At 42.6% G+C, this 17,698-nt stretch overlaps 1 protein-coding gene across 1 annotated transcript in view; it reads left to right on the plus strand.

Annotated features, from left to right (window-relative positions):
- The window catches only part of EEPD1 (endonuclease/exonuclease/phosphatase family domain containing 1), a 97,127-nt gene that overhangs the window by 65,408 nt on the left and 14,021 nt on the right, over positions 1 to 17,698 (plus strand). The window contains exon 3 of the mRNA XM_030551356.1: positions 15,897 to 16,007. Coding sequence (XP_030407216.1) covers positions 15,897 to 16,007 — 111 coding nt within the window. The remainder of the gene's footprint in view (positions 1 to 15,896; positions 16,008 to 17,698) is intronic.

Genomic DNA, 17,698 nt, shown 5'->3' on the forward strand with positions numbered 1-17,698 from the left:
AACTGGAACAGCAACCAGCACCAGCAAGTGCAACCACATCTTCAAACTCAACGCCAGAGGGCGCCAGCGAGCCAGAACTGGCAGAAGCACACGACAGCCATACCCAAAAGGCTCAGCCAGAGCCTGAAATACCCTCAGGTGCACCAGCGGAGAGCGGTTCACCAGCAACGGAAACAACCCCATCACCTACATCGCTTCCAGAGGGACCAAGCCCAAGTCCACAGTCTGAGGAAGAACTGGTGACCCCAGCCTCAAGGGAACAGTTCCAGGCTGAGCAGGAAGCAGATGACAGCCTTCAGAAAGCGTGGGCGGCGGCACGGAGCACCCCACCGCCTCTCAGCTCTTCTAATCGATCCCGGTTTGTTATAGACCAAGGACTTTTATACAAGGAAATTCTTTCTGGTGGACACCGGGAAGAATGGCAGCCGCAAAAACAGTTGGTGGTTCCAACTAAGTACCGGGGGAAGCTCTTAAGCTTAGCCCATGATCATCCCAGTGGCCATGCTGGGGTGAACAGAACCAAGGACCGGTTGGGGAAGTCCTTCCACTGGGAGGGGATGGGCAAGGATGTTGCCAAGTATGTCCGGTCTTGTGAGGTATGCCAAAGAGTGGGTAAGCCTCAAGACCAGGTCAAGGCCCCTCTCCAGCCACTCCCCATAATTGAGGTCCCATTTCAGCGAGTAGCTGTGGATATTCTGGGCCCTTTTCCAAAAAAGACGCCCAGAGGAAAGCAGTACGTACTGACTTTAGTGGACTTTGCTACCCGATGGCCAGAAGCAGTAGCTCTAGGCAACACCAGGGCTAACACTGTGTGCCTGGCCCTAACAGACATCTTTGCCAGGGTAGGTTGGCCCTCCGACATCCTTACAGATTCAGGGTCTAATTTCCTGGCAGGGACCATGGAAAAACTGTGGGAAACTCATGGGGTGAATCACTTGGTTGCCACCCCGTACCACCATCAAACCAATGGCCTGGTGGAAAGGTTCAATGGAACTTTGGGGGCCATGATAAGAAAATTCATCAACGAATTCTCCAATAATTGGGACCTAGTGTTGCAGCAGTTGCTGTTTGCCTACAGGGCTGTACCACATCCCAGTTTAGGGTTTTCACCATTTGAACTTGTGTATGGTCACGAGGTTAAGGGGCCATTACAGTTGGTGAAGCAGCAATGGGAGGGGTTTACGCCTTCTCCAGGAACTAACATTCTGGACTTTGTAAGCAACCTACAAAGCACCCTCCGACACTCTTTAGCCCTTGCTAGAGAGAACCTAAAGGATGCTCAAGAAGAGCAAAAGGCCTGGTATGACAGGCATGCCAGAGAACGTTCCTTCAAGGTAGGAGACCAGGTTATGGTCTTGAAGGCGCAACAGGCCCATAAGATGGAAGCATCATGGGAAGGGCCATTCACGGTCCAAGAGCGCCTGGGAGCTGTAAACTACCTCATAGCATTTCCCAATTCCTCACTAAAGCCTAAAGTGTACCATGTTAATTCTCTCAAGCCTTTCTATTCCAGAGACTTACAGGTTTGTCAGTTTACAGTCCAGGGAGATGATGCTGAGTGGCCTGACGGTGTCTACTACGACGGGAAAAAAGACGGTGGCGTGGAAGAGGTGAACCTCTCAATCACCCTGGAACGTCTGCAGCGGCAACAAATCAAGGAGCTGTGCACTAGCTTCGCCCCATTGTTCTCAGCCACCCCAGGACGGACTGAACGGGCATACCACTCCATTGATACAGGTAATGCTCACCCAATCAGAACCCCACCCTACCGGGTGTCTCCTCATGCCCAAGCTGCTATAGAACGGGAGATCCAGAACATGCTACAGATGGGTATAATCCGCCCATCTACCAGTGCATGGGCATCTCCAGTGGTTCTAGTACCCAAACCAGATGGGGAGATACGCTTTTGCGTGGACTACCGTAAGCTAAATGCGGTAACTCGTCCGGACAACTATCCAATGCCACGCACTGATGAGCTATTGGAGAAGTTGGGACGTGCCCAGTTCATCTCTACAATAGACTTAACCAAGGGGTACTGGCAAGTACCGCTAGATGAACCTGCCAAGGAGAGGTCAGCATTCGTCACCCATGCGGGGGTGTATGAATTCAATGTCCTTCCTTTCGGCCTTCGAAATGCACCCGCCACCTTCCAGAGGCTGGTAGACGGTCTACTAGCTGGACTGGGAGAATTTGCAGTTGCCTACCTCGATGATGTGGCCATTTTTTCAGACTCCTGGCCCGAACACCTACTCCACCTGAACAAGGTCTTTGAGCGCATCAGGCAGGCAGGACTAACTGTTAAGGCCAAAAAGTGTCAAATAGGCCAAAACAGAGTGACTTACCTGGGGCACCAGGTGGGTCGAGGAACCATAAACCCCCTACAGGCCAAGGTGGATGCTATCCAAAAGTGGCCTGTCCCAAGGTCAAAGAAACAGGTCCAATCCTTCTTAGGCTTGGCCGGATACTACAGGCGATTTGTACCACACTACAGCCAAATCGCTGCCCCATTGACCGACCTAACCAAAAAGACCCAGCCAAATGCCGTTAAGTGGACTAATGAGTGTCAAAAGGCCTTTACCCAGCTTAAGGCGATGCTCATGTCTGACCCTGTGCTCAGGGCCCCGGATTTTGACAAACCATTCCTAGTAACCACAGATGCATCTGAGCGTGGTATAGGAGCAGTGCTCATGCAGGAAGCAACAGCTCACAACTTCCATCCTGTCGTGTTTCTCAGCAAGAAACTGTCTGAGAGGGAAAGTCACTGGTCAGTCAGTGAAAAGGAATGCTATGCCATTGTGTACGCCCTGGAAAAGCTACGCCCATATGTTTGGGGACGGCGGTTCCAACTACAAACTGACCATGCTGCACTCAAGTGGCTTCATACTGCCAAGGGGAACAACAAGAAACTTCTTCGTTGGAGTTTAGCTCTCCAAGATTTTGATTTTGACATTCAACACATCACAGGAGCTTCTAACAAAGTTGCTGATGCACTCTCCCGTGAGAGTTTCCCAGAATCCAGTAGTTAAAAAGTGTTCTTAACATGTAAAAGTCTGTTAGTTATATACTTAGTAGTATATGTAAAGGTGCATGTGTTGTATTAATCTGTTTATTTTCAAGTTCTAGAATGAAATTGCCGCCAGTGAGCTTCCCCACTGTCTGCAATTTGGGGGGCGTGTCATAAACAGATAGCTAAGGGTTAATGTCTCTTTCACCTGAAACACCTGACCAGAGAACCAATCAGGAAACCGGATTTTTTCAACCTTGGGTGGAGGGAAGTGTGTCTCTGAGTCTTTTGTCTGTCTTCCTGCTGTCTCTGAGCTTTGGAGAAGTACTTTCTACTTTCTAGTCTTCTGTTTCTAAGTGTAAGGACAAAGAGATCAGATAGTAAGTTATATGGTTTCTTTTCTTTGGTATTTACATGAATATAAGTGCTGGAAATGCTTTAATTTGTATTCTTTTTGAATAAGGCTGTTTATTCAATATTCTTTTAAGCAATTGACCCTGTGTTGTATCATCTTAATACAGAGAGAACATTTGTATTTTTTCTTTCTTTTTTATATAAAGTTTCTTTTAAGACCTGTTGGAGTTTTTCTTTACTTCAGGGAAATTGAGTCTGTACTCACCAGGGAATTGGTGGGAGGAAGAAATCAAGGGGAGAGCTGTGTGTTGGATTGCTAGCCTGATTTTGCATTTCCTCTGGGTGAAGAGGAAAGGGCTTTTGTTCCAGGATTGGGAACGGAGAGGGGGAATCACTCTGTGTAGTTTCACAGAGCTTGTGTCTGTGTATCTCTCCAGGAGCACCTGGAGGGGGGAAGGGAAACAGGATTATTTCCCTTTGTTGTGAGACTCAAGGGATTTGAGTCTTGGGGTCCCCAGGGAAGGTTTTTCAGGGGGACCAGAGTGCCCCAAAACACTCTAATTTTTTGGGTGGTGGCAGCAAGTACCAGGTCCAAGCTGGTAACTAAGCTTGGAGGCTTTCATGCTAACCCCCATATTTTGGACGCTAAGGTCCAAATCTGGGAATAAGGTTATGTCAGTAAGGGTATCAGAATCTAGCATGAAGGTCTTGATCCCGCTCCACTGAAGTAAAATGGGAGTTTTGCAATTCATTTCAGTGACAGCAGGAGCAAGCTATAAGTGCACAAGCTGGAGATGTTGAGTGTCTTCCACTCCCATTGACTTCAGTTGCTGATCACATTGTAGGAACAAGCCTCAAAGGAATATCCCTGAAAGTGAAGTTCCCTTTAACATCTGTTGCATACCGTATGATTTCATTGAGCAGTTTCAGAATAATAGTGGGAAATGGAGTGTACATATACCTTTGATAAACATACAGTAGTTTCCTTTGTAGCAGGTTTGACTTTCTTCTTTATATTTGAAGCTATGTCCAGGTTGGCACATTTGTAATAAGTTTTCTGAATATTCTGATGCGGTTTTATTGCTCTAACACAGTGTTTCCCAAACTTGGGACGCCGCTTGTTTAGGGAAAGCTCCTGTGGGCCAGGGCAGTTTGTTTTACTGCTGACATCCGGCGTCCCAAGTTTGAGAAACACTGCTCTAACAAGATTGCTAATAGGATCTGTCATAAACAGATAGTTAAGGGTTAATGTCTCTTTACTGTAAAGGGTTAACAAAACAGTGACCTGCAACACCTGACCAGAGGACCAATCAGGAAACAAGATACTTTCAAATCCGGTGGAGGAAGGCCCTTTGTTTGTGTTTTTTGGGTTTTGCTTTGTTCTCTCTGGTCTCTGAGAGTGACCACACGTACCTACAGGCTCTCTAATCTTCTATTCCAATGTTGTAAGTATAAAGGTAGAAAGGCGGTATAGTCTTTTTATTTGTTTTCCTTTATGTGCAAATGTGTATTTGGCTGGAAGTATTTTAAATTGTATTTCTATTGGAGGAGGCTATTTCTCCAATTTCTTAAGCTGACAGACCCCTGTAACTTTTTACCATCTAAATTGCAGAGGTAGACCCTCTTTACTATTTTTCTTCTTTTTATTAAAAGTTTTGCTTTTAAGACCCTGTCTGATTTTTTTTTCCCCTTGTGAGGCTCAAGGGAATTGAGGCTTGTACTAACAGGCGAGGAGAAGGAAGGGGAAGGGTGGAATCCCTTTGTTTTAGATTCACGGAGTGTGAATCTGTCTCTCTCTCCAGGAGACCTAATTTTCTCTGTATTGTGATTCAAGGGGTTGGATCACAGTAATCTTCCAGGTAACACAGGGAGGGGAAGGCTAACAAAGGCAACAGTGAGGGAAGGGGTTTACTTTCCTTCTGTTAAGATCCAGGGGGGTCTGGGTCTGGGGGTCCCCAGGGAAGGTTTTGGGGGATCAGAGTGTATCAGCACTCAAATTCCTGATTGGTGGCAAGCTTATCAGATCTAAGTAGGTAATTAAGCTTAGGGGAATTCATGCCAGTACCCATATTTTGGATGCTAAGGTTCAGAATTGGGAAAGATACTATGACAGGATCCCCCCAAGCATTCATGTATTCTCTGGAAGAATGTGTACAAAGAAATACAAAGAGAGATATTGTACTGTAGTTTCTCTGAAGGCCAAATGGTAGCAGATTAAAACTTTTCCGTCCTTTCCAAAACAACAAACTATTTAATTTTGAGGGGCGTCATGTTCTGCTAACGCCAAGTAAATGAGTGAACTGTTTTATAACTGAGTTCAAGGATTCATTTCTTATAAGAACTCTTTGATGAAAAGATCCCTTTGTGATCATGAGGACACTCCCTTTTTTCTGCTGTATCTAGATATTTAAGTAGTCTTGTTATTTATGATTATGCTGATTCTTTTATGCATAAATCAGATCAAAACATTGATTTATTTGAAAGTAATTCAAAAATGACTTGCAATATTTAGTTACTAATCTTCAAAGCCTCTATGAGCCAACAAAATTATCTGCATGTGTTGGAAACACATGAAATTATGAACAGTGAAGCCATTTTTATTATGAGTTTTATTAGGTGTTTTTTCTTATAGTTTCAGCTTCTGGAGTCGTGATTACATTAGTATCTCAGCTTTCATTAAAAAAAAAAGGGAAAGTAAGCTTCTAACCCTCATGATTGTGGAAGAAAGCTTGAAAAAGTGAGCTCTAAAGGCCCCCAAAGCAGAAGGCAGCACATAAAACAATACATTTTGCTCATGACTTGGGGGGTAAGAGGGGCATGATTCATGTTTTTGAATGCTTGGGATTGGTGATAGTATAAATAAGAGCATAAATACGTATGACAACCTTGCCTTTCCTTTTCTCCCACACCTCCTATTAAAACTCCAGAATTCTCTGTGATTTTCTGCTGGGTAGAGGAAGCTTTTACTGCAGCTTCCCAACAACCATGGTAGATGGATGGCTTCACTTCACATGGATGGCAGTAATCTTACATTGTTGTCCTTTTGCACCTGATTACTGCCCAACCCTTGAATTCTAAAGGAATTTGTTCAGACCTCTTTCCTCATCATGCAGCAGGCTCCACTCCTCATATTGGGCCAGATCCTGCATAATTTAAATCAATGGGAGCTTCACCATGAACTTCAGTGGGTACAGCACCAAGCTAATTTAGAGCAAAATTCTCATATTTTCCCTGTGTGTGTATACATGTGGCTCTCCCATCAGGGAGCAGAACAGCAGTGTAGATCTCCAGCATGCACACAGGAGAGGAGAGTTTTGCACGAAATCACAAACTGGTTGAGAAATACTTTCCAGTCTGTTTTGACTGCAGGTAGTTAATAATTCTGTGGTTCCTTTGGACTGGCACATAACGCTTACAGGGCGTAATTATATTATGTTTTCTCTTCGTTGCTGCATATCGCTGTCCTGCACCAAAGATAATACACTTCTGTCTTTTTTTTTTTTTTTAAGATCTGTAAGAAGATTTTCTTTACATAAATAATAAATTTGTTTAGAATGAAGCTAGGAAAACACAAATGAACGGTTTGAACTGTTACCCAAGACTTCTGTGTTTAAAGGACAGACACGGGACTATTTTGGTAGACTGTAATCTTTTTTAAATCAAATCTTCAAAGATAAAATGTGTAATATCTGACAGGAAATTACAAAGGAGGCTTCTGTGAAGTAATTGTGGTGAGTTTTTGCTCTGTGTTCCCATACCAATTAAAACTCACTATCCGGTTTTCCAAAACATCAGCTGAAGGAGGAAAAGCAAATAATTTGGGATTTTAAAAAACCTAGATCTTTACATAAACTGATCAGGATCAAGTACTTTCAGTTCGTAAGTGGAAATAGGCTACTGTATAGTAAATAAGGATTGTACAGTAAAATAACAAAGGTGTACTATATGTTCCTTCAGCAGTGAGCACAGTGATTTTAGAAATCATGCAGGCACCATAAATGAGTATTGCAGCAGCTGCAAGAGTGCTTCACGTTCTAATCTGGTTCATTTTAACTAGTACTCAGCACCTAGAAAATCTCTGGAACAACACTGTGATCCACAAAGCCTGAGTTAGTGGCTTAGACTCCAAATAACTGAATAGGGAGAGAGAGATCCCTAAGAATGTGATCCACAAAAGCCAGCACACTCTGTGGGGAGCTGCCTAAGCTAGCCAGTGGGAGGTGCCAACGAGAGGGTTGTGTCTTAAGCCCCAGCCTCCTCACAGAGATAATTGCCTATCTTTGTTAGCGATCCACAGATGGGAACTCCACACTTGGAGTCTGGTGGCTGAAATGCGTAAATCACTTTTTTGTGAGAATGAGTTAGGCATCTGCCTCACACCACACCAAATGGCCAGAGGAGGAGGTGATGACCTTATAACATTTAACCTAGAGGTTAGAGCACTCACTCGGGATGGGAGAGAGCCATGTTCGATTTTTCCCTCCTCTGGCAGGCCGGGAGAAAGGATTTGAACAGGATTTCTCATCTCTCAGGAGAGCACTCAAGCCACCAAACTATGGGATGTTCTGCTGCAGGCTCCCTCAATCTCTGCTGTTGAAGCTGTTCCACTCTGGATTGATTATGAGAGTCATTGGGCCAGAGGGAAAGAGAGTAAGACTGACGCTGCAGTCCAGTGGTGAAGGCACCCACCTGGAAGATGGGAGTTCCAGGGTCCAGTCCCCTAACTCCAGTGATTCGTTCATTATTTATCCACAATGGAGCAGCTTCAGCAGGGAGAGACTGAGAGAACCCCATGTAAGAATATCTCATAATTCAGTGGTTGGGGCACTCTCCTGAGAGGTAGGAGACCCCTATTCAAATCCTTGCTCCCCACTAGGAAGAACACAGAATGGAACCTGGGTCTCCCACATCCCAGGTGAGCACTTTAGCCACTGGACTAAAAGTTTTAAGGCGGTGCTTTCACCTCCTCCTCATGCCAGATTTTGAATGAGACCCAATCTGGTAGGCTTCCTCTGAGCTCACCTACTGGATTGGGCTCTGTGGGCAAGAAAGGCAGCCGAACACCTATTCTCCCATGTTTCATGGATCACCTTGGGGCTTATGCAGGAGAGATGCTTCTGGACACCTAGAGGGAGGTAGCAGTACAATGCCCAGAGGCAAGAAACTTAGGCACCTGGAGAACTGTTACTGTAAAAACCTCGTTCCCAAGTCAGTTTAGGGACCTACAGAGTTAGGCAACATCCAAGTGGAAATTGTGTGACTCATAGCGCGTCTAGGTCTGGGGGTGAGACACTTAGGTACCTTTGTGGAGCTGCGCCTCAGGACCTGATTTTAGGCCCTGGCTTTCACTTCTCCCCAAACACGTGCATGCTCACTTGAACAATTCAAATAACTGTGTACATGCTAATGTTACAGTCTGCATCCAGGACAAGTGGGTTTTGCAGATGCAAATTCTTAACACTTCTGTGGTCACAGTTGTTAAAGTGCGCTTGCAGGTATGCCTAGACGCAAAGTGAGGGTGGGTGTGTGGAGTGGGTGAAGTCTGAAAATTCACCAGAGAAGACTGGTTTAAAGGCCCCAGCTGAATGTCTAGTGCTGCTGAACTGCTCTGTCTCAGTTCCACAGTCTGTAAAAGGGTTCTTTGGTGCATGAATTAGTTAATGTTTATGAAGTACTTTGAAGATGAAAAGAGCTATTTAAGGGCTAAATATTATTAGTTGTTTAGTACTAGTATTAGGAGAAAGAAGTAAAGAAGCAGACATAGGAAGCCTATCCAAAGCTACAGACCCAGTTCAAACTGAAGAGCAGAGAATAAGAGGGTCACACTGACTTGGCAAAGCAGGTAGAAAGGCAAAATGAGGCAGAGTCAAAGTTCACATAAGGGTTTGGTTTTATTTGGTTTTGGTGGTGGTCTCGCTTTCAACTTATTTTTTCTTTAAACTTTCTTTCATTCTTGCATTTTTCTCTGAACTTGTATAACCCTCAGTTCCTAAAACCCACAAGGCTGTTGGTATCTCTCTTTAATCTAGTTATACAACTGAATCAAGAATGAAAGGTAGAAAGCTTTTTTTCCAAAACATACCTATTCATGTGTCTGTGATTGGAAACTGATTTTATGTGGTTTTCTGCTCTTTTTTGTAAATAGCTAATAATTAGTTTTTCGTCAGGCCCAAAGAGTGTCTCTTAATTTTTAACATCCTTTATGCAATATCAATATTTAAATTAGTGAAAAACCATTAAACGACCATTAATAAAGTCTCCCTGAAAAGGACTAATTAAGAAGCCATCTATAAAACACAATACTTCAGCAAACGAGTCCTAATTATATACATGCTTGTATGGTTCCCATCAATGCGGTATGTGAGTACCTCCCAAACACTAATGTATTTATCCACCCAAACACTGTGGTATTAATCCCATTGTACAGAAGGGAAATTGATATGGATAGGGAGAAAGTAACTTGCCCAGGTTCCACTATGTCAGAGAGAAATTTAATCTAGATGTGTTGAATTCCCATTAGTGCTTTAGCCATGAGGGCCCATTCCTTTCATCCAGCAGGTGTATGGTTTGGTTGTAGAATAAGCAAGATGACATTAAAAGGTATGATGCACCTGTGCCCGCATCTTGTACAGTGTCTTGTGCCTAGGCAAAATGGATGTAAAATGCTATCAGTCTGCATAAAGGAGTGGTCAGTTCTGATTTGGTTGCATTTTACATCCACTTTATACTTACTTTGCACTAGTGCAAATGACTGCACAAGGTACAGGACAATGGAGAATCACTGAGGCGCATAATGTCTGGCCATGTATCTAGCTGACGATTGGACAGAAAAGCAAAAGAAAACCCTACCTCTTGTCTCCTCATCACAAAAGTTTTCTAGCAGCCTCGTGTTTGATTCTCAAGGGGAATAGATGTCAAATCAGGACGCTCATAACTAAAAGTGTGAAAAAATATATTCAAGAAAGGGAGAACCTTAAACTACTTTCTCTCCTCCCAGTTGTCTAGGTCACAGGCTCAGTTGTGGCGCACCAGCCCTAGCTGTATCCTTCACATCACTCTTTTTTCTTGGACTCCAAGGTAGCTCAGACAGGGCCACCCAAAAGGGGGGGTGCAATTTGCCTCAGACCTTCAGTGTTGCTAAAGACGCAGAGCGACTGAAGGGCCCCCCACTGCCGAAATGCTGCCAAAGACCCGGACCACCGCCGGGTGAGTATAAGCGGCGCAGCTCCCCCACTTTGCCCCAGGCCCCCTGAATCCTCTGGGTGCCCCTGAGCTCAGATGAGAACTACAGGTGTGTTGCTCTGATTAGGTTTTCTTGTTGGGAGCGGATTTAAACTCCACTCCTGAATGAGAACAGTTGAGAAGCGAACAGGACATGAACACAAAGTTTAAGCTGGAGCCACTGTCAAGCTAAAATTTATAGTGGCTCCAGGGGCAACAGGAAATGTAGCAACACAACGAGAGGCAGGGAAGGGGAAATGGAGGAAGAAACCTGGGGAAGGATAAATTAGAGACTGGATTAGAAAAGAGTTATCTCTGGGTGATCTTATGAAACAATGTTCACACTTCCTTTTTGTTGTATCTTCTAAATCTTTAAGTCTATCTGAAATAAAAATCTCGTGTTTCAGAGTGGAAGCTGATTGCCAGAAGCATCAGGAAGAGAATTATTTTCCGTAGACAGAATCGCACAATTAACAAAGCATATTTTAGGTCTCTCTTGTTTACCTTCCTCTGAAGCACACAGCACAGTACTGGCTGCTGTAGGAGGCAGGATATCGAATTTGGTGGTCTGTTCGTGCATAGCACATCCTGTGTCCTTGGCTAACATGGTAAAACATTTCATTGATTGGTCAAGCTCTCCTTTTCAGATACCACAATCACAGCAATCCTTCAGAGCCCTCGGACTTCATGGACTTCAAGTGTCTCTCCCCACATCTCTCAACCCTCTCAAAATAAAATCTGCTCTACCTCTGCTAATGTTGTTCTTCTTAAAATACACCTCTACTCTGCTATAACGCGGTCGTGAGGAGCCAAAAATCCCTACTGCGTTATAGCTGAAACCCCATTATATCAGGGTAGGGGCAGCAGGGCTCCGGTGGTGATTTAAAGAGCTCCAGCTGCTGTAGGGAGCCCCAGGCCCTTTAAATTGCCGGCAGAGCCCCACTGCCACAGCCACAGGGTAGCGGCGGTGAGGCTCCAGCGGTGATTTAAAGGGCTCTGGGCTCCCCGCAGCAGCCGGAGCCCCAGGCCCTTAAATCGCCAGTGAGCCCCGCTGCTGCAGCCCCAGGGTAGCGGTAGTAGGGCTCCAGCGGTGATTTAAAGAGCTCCAGGCTCCAGCCGCTGCACAGAGCCCCGGGCCCTTTAAATCGCTGGCGAGCCCCACTGCCACAACCCTGGGGTAGCAGCAGCAGGGCTCGAGCAGGATTTAAAAGGCCTGGGGCTCCCTGCAGCAAACAGAGCCCTGAACCCTTTAAAGCACCGCCCGAGCCCCACTGCCACCGCCCCAGAGTAGCGGCAGCAGGGCTCAAGCAGTGATTTAAAGGGCCTGGGGCTCCCTGCAGCAGCCGGAGCCCCAGACCCTTTAAAGCGCTCCTGGAGCCCCACTGCTACCGCGCTATACGTGAACCCGTGTTATATTGGGTCGTGTTATAGCGGGATAGAGGTGTATCTGAAATCACTGGCAATTGATGATATAGATTTAATATGTATTTCCTGTGCCCCTCCTTCTAAATGTATTGATTTGATTCCATTTAACAATTATCTCTACATTTAAGAGAACACATCTCTAGGGATTAGCCACCTATTTCCCCCTCACTGCCCTGCTTTCCTCCAAAAAAACAAACAAACAAACAAAAAAACTATTTAAACTATTATCCATCAAGCAACTTTTAAAAAAATCTATAGAAAAATGCATATGCAAAGGCATTTTTAAAAAAGAATATTTATTCCCTACCATTCTCTCTCTCTCTTTTTTCTTTTTTAAGTGAAAGCAAGGTCAGCACTGCTTTAGTAAAGTATGTTGCTATTTACATTTACTGTAGTGCCCTTTTGGTTCAAAAGCCTCTATGGGAATTTAACAAATTGGACAGCTAATTTCTTTGAGCACCTTTTTAAAGTTCACACTGATTACCACATGGAAATGTGTTGTGCTGTGTTAATGGGCTTGCAGCAGAAGTCTCTTGAAATATTTTTTTTCCTTTTTAGCCTGTGTTATGCATTTGTGTCTGAAATTTAAGGATCTTTCCAAAGTGGAAGCACGTGCTAACAACAAATAACATATCCGCACGCTACTTTATAAAAACCCCAAACTTTGTTTTCTTGGGTCATTTGTGGTTCCCATATGGCTCGGTTTATCTTGGACAGCACACTCTTTTCTGAGACAGAAGGTCTATCTTTGCCTCAAACAAGCGCTGGGCTCAGCCTCGTTCCCAGCGCTGATACTGCAGATCAATTTTCGGCAGGGTGTGTGGCATTAGAGATCTATCTTTGGAGAAGATAAACCAAAGTCCTCTCTGTTTGTTTCTGGTAAGAATGGAAGTTAACCCTGGAATCCTGTGAGACAGGTTCTGAGGTCAGTTTATGAGTCACCAAAGCTTGCATAACAGTGCTGTATTAATAAACACAATGTCACTTTTAGCTCTTTATATGGATCGGTTATTCTTGTTGGTCAATGGGAACAAAAATTGATGATTTGCATCTGTAGTAATGACATGTTAGGTGAAATATTAGGAAAACTTGGAAAGGAGCAAACTGCCAAGGGTAGTTGTACAGTCACTATTATGGGATACATTCAAGGTTATGCTCAATATGCATCCATGGGTTCAGAAATGAAACATTTCCTAGTATAGTGTGGTGGCTGGAGTATACCATTGCTGAACCCCTTGACTTCCCTTCCAAACTTAATAATCCTGGTTTACTACAAGCTTTGGAAAATCTGGATTCTGAAAGGTGCCAAAGGGAAAAAAAAACAAATTCTGTTCTATTGCTCTCTTTATAAGGAGTTTATTATTATGAGGGTTTTGCAAAGCCTAAGGCATCCTTTGATCAAGAGTTTTGTATTAGTGTTTCTTGCCCATCTAAAGGACTCTAAGCTTAGTGGTTTGAGCATTGGCCTGCTAAACCCAGGGTTATGAGTTCAATCCTTGAGGGGACCATTTTGGGAACTGGGGTAAAAATCTGGGGATTGGTCCTGCTTTGAGCAGTGGGTTGGACTAGATGACCTCCTGAGGTCCCTTCCAACCTTGATATTATGTAATATTAAAAAATGGATTTATCACAGATCTAATTTAAATTGGAGAATGAATAAGGGATGCAGGTTTTTTTTCATGTGGACCAAGCACTTACCTGTATATTTGTATTGTAAAAAGTGAAGTCTATTGGATTTTGTGGGCAGGACAGCATGAATTGAGAAATGCCCTTCTTCACTTGAGCAAAAAGATGACCTAAAGCAAGCAGCTGAAGAGAATTTCAAAGTTTGTGTGCCTTCTCCACTGGAAAAGGGGCACATGTCAAAATCAGCTTATCAGAGGCAAGTTCTCAACCCCTCTGATTATATCCAAATGCATTGTTTTTGGGTTTTTTTGAGGAAGAACTGTGTAATCTTTTGCTCCATCCACTTTGTTTGAGCACACTTAAATCGTAGTCCTGTCAGATCAATTTGCTGGAACCAAAATCTTAGTACTAGTTGAATGCAGGTGCTCTTTTCAATAATGGATATTTTATTTTTTATTTAATACTGTCAGGTTCTGATGTGCTCTTCCAGACCCTTGCAGCATAAAGATAGATGAATTCCTTGTATAGATTTATAATAGAACTTTTATCTCCAACAGTGTTTTGTTTTATGATTTAAATTATTAAATACTGAAAAACTTATTTAGACAATTAATTTTTGTTGCAAACCCAATGGAGTTGCGCCACAAATTCTTATTTATTATATATTTCATTGTGTTTATTATTAGGGACCAACCAAGAATGGGGCCCCATTTGTTAGTTACTTGCGTGTACCTTATTGTTTTGTTGATTATCTCAAGTGTGATTAGGGTAGTCCTTATATATGGAGATATACCTAGCTCATAGAGCTGGAAGGGACCCCCAAAGAGTCATGCTCCCTGCCTTCCCAAGGCAGGACTAAGTACTGATTTTGTCCTAGATCCCTAAGTGGCCCCCTCAAGGATTGAATTCACAACACTGGGGTTTAATAGGCCAATGCTCAAACCACTGAGCTATCCTTCCCCTCTGCTTCAAGTTATAATAAAGGAACGCTAATAATATAATACATTTATACAGCACCTTTTCATGAAAAGCCCTAGAGCCCTTTACATCTCAGCACAATTACAAAGATATATCAAACACTTCAACTCTTAATTTAGAAACTAAAAGTGACTTGGCCTTCTACATACAAAAAGGTTGTTGGATTGCATAGTCCTGGGGCATAGACACTAAAAGCTTGAGCATCAAATGTGTCTAAATTATATACAAGGCAGTCCATCAAGTCTGCAGGTTCTGACCTTATTTAAAAAAAAGAAAGAAAAGAAAAAGAAAAAGAAATAGGTATGAGAATGTCAGAAAATAGTAAGTTGGGAAGATATTCAGTGTTATTCTGAACCACAGCCCCAACCCAGCCCTGAGCTCCATACAAGAGACCTGTACACCTCCACAGAAGCCCATTGAAGCTGGTAAACCTCTGTATGGTCAGCATTGTCTGTCTGCACTGCTCAGTTTGCAGCATTGGAGCTCTTTGTTGCTTTTAACTTAGTTCTTTGTTTTGGTGTGACATTCAGGATGCAAGATTTCACCTAAAGAGAACTCTTCTCAAGGAAAACATTGGTGTTTTTGCAGAACAATATACCACAAGAGTGCAGAGGGGCTGGAACAGGACATGGGTCTGGCCCTGTGATTATGTCCTAGATAGAGTTATAATCATTGGAAGCAGGCACAAAAGGAATTCTTTTCACATATAACAAGCTTGGCTATTACTTTTTACTGAGAATGATGATTAGAGACTTTCAAATACTCTTAACTCCTTATAGTTCACTAAAAGGACTGGCGCTTTGAATAAGTTAACTTTAGGGTCAAATGTTTTAAATAAGAAGTTATAATTATAGCATCTACAAAATTCTGAAAATGTCAAAGTGAGTGCAAGTTAGTGCAGAATTTGGCTTGGTATTCCTTTTATGCAAACTGTCACAGAGGTTAACATTTCAGAGTTTCTGTTATGTGCTAGTGACGTGCACTTGTTCTCTCTATGTTAACAAGCTTCCTTTCCAGGACTTGGTCAAGCTGTTGCTGTATCAAAACCCAGGGACCAGATCCAGAGCTGGTATAAATTGACATCACTCCATTTAAGTCAAGGGAGATGTGTCGTTTTACACCAGCTGAGGAGCTGGCCTCACATCCGTAGATGGCGTGTGTTTAATATTTCAATAGAGGTTATTATTTGTCATCTCCACTATGTCTATTATTAATACTGGCTGCTTTACTCTTGTTTGGGGTGGGGGGGAGAGAAACTCTCTACAAAGCTTTTTCTTTTCCTTTGCAGTTTTGTATGGAGTTGAACCAGCCAACTCTGCCAAACATCCGCAAATGGAAGGGCCCTAGAGGATGTTGGAAGGGTGTTGTTTCCGAGAAACCTTCAGGCGAGCTACATAAGGTACATTAATCCCAAAGCTTGACCTTTTACTTAATTTTGTTTTGCTCAAGCCAAGGACATATTTTTAATTTGGGCCAATGCATTCTGCAATTTTTTTGCAGGGGGATGGGGCGGCAAGATTTACAATTCTCTTCTGTTTTGAGCTGACTCTCCTTATGGTATTTGATTTTACTTTTGTTATTGATTTTTTCAAAGAGTGATTTTTCTTTCTGTGTAGCCAGGAATCAAGGAAAAAATATATATTTAAAAAAGAAGAGTGTGTGGCAAAGGTCACACAATAGGATAAGAAGATAGTCCTGCAGTCTGCATGCTGAAATACTGAAGTACTTCCCGAGTACTATTCTGCTAGTCAGCTAACCTTGTTCCATGATAAAATGTGGGCTGGAAGTTGGTAATGTTTTCAGTTTTCTTAGTTTGCAAATTAAGACCTCACAGAGAATCTGTTCAGTGCTCTTTTGTCCTCTGGAAAAGTAGCTTACGTTCTATGTTCCAGAAACTGTATCTTACATATATTTAAAGTACACTGTGGGCATTGTTAAAAAATAAACACAGGACTGCAATGTTACTTTTACTGCAGCACTTCCTATATTTAGAGTGTGTATTGCAGTAAAATATTTCTCCTGTAATGTAATAACAATTATTTATTGGCACCCACCACTGTGGACAATATACAAAATATATTTACACTGAGCTAGATTCTGCAAGCCTTCTGGAGGCTAAGTAGTGCCTTACTCTTTGAGAAGCTGTCTCATTTATTCCAGTGAGACTACTGAGGAGTAAAGTACCCTTCAGTATGCCAGGATCTGGTCTCTTGTTATTAAATATGATAATTTGCATAACACTTATAATTGTATAGTTCTGCACCCATCATGTCATGAAGATGAGACATGTCCCCATGGAAGGAAATCAATTGTTTGTGCAAGGGGATTATTTCAATCTATTCTGGGTATTGTTTTTATGAAACAGATGGCAACGATTTTGTCCCATTAAAAACCTCATTACAGTACTGAAAAAAGAATCCACAGCTTCATTTTTCTCCTCCACATATGAATCATGTTACTATTCAAGTTTGTTCATGGCTTGTTGTTACAGTTGTTGGGTGCTGTCATGGTTTTGAAGTGGAAGCTAAAGGAAAAAAGAAGCATTTCCTTTGCAAATTAGACACAGCTACTGAGACTAATCGAAAAGCCACATAAGCAACATAGGAAATGTATTCTAGCAATCACGGGAAACACGTTGATGCTTTTTAATAGGGATGTCAAGTGATTACAAAATTAATCGTGATTAATCGCGTTGTTAAACAATAATAGGATACCATTTATTTAAATATTTTTGATGTTTTCTACATTTTCAAATATATTGATTTCAGCTATAACACAGAATACAAAGTGTACAATGCTCTCTTTACATTTATTTTTATTACAATAAACAAAAGAAAATGTATTTTTCAAATAACCTCATACAAGTACTGTAATGCAATCTCTGCGATGAAAGTGCAACTTACAAATATAGATTTTTTTTTATGGTTACATAACTGTACTCAAAAACAAAACAGTGTAAAACTTTAGCACCTACAAGTCCACTCAGTCCTACTTCTTGTTCAGCCAATTGCTCAGAAAAGCAAGCTTATTTACATTTGCTGGAGATAATGCTGCCGCTTCTTGTTTATAATGTCACATGAAAGTGAGAAC

The sequence above is a fragment of the Gopherus evgoodei genome, chromosome 2 (assembly GCF_007399415.2).
Source record: "Gopherus evgoodei ecotype Sinaloan lineage chromosome 2, rGopEvg1_v1.p, whole genome shotgun sequence".
NCBI classification, from domain to species: Eukaryota; Metazoa; Chordata; order Testudines; family Testudinidae; genus Gopherus; species Gopherus evgoodei.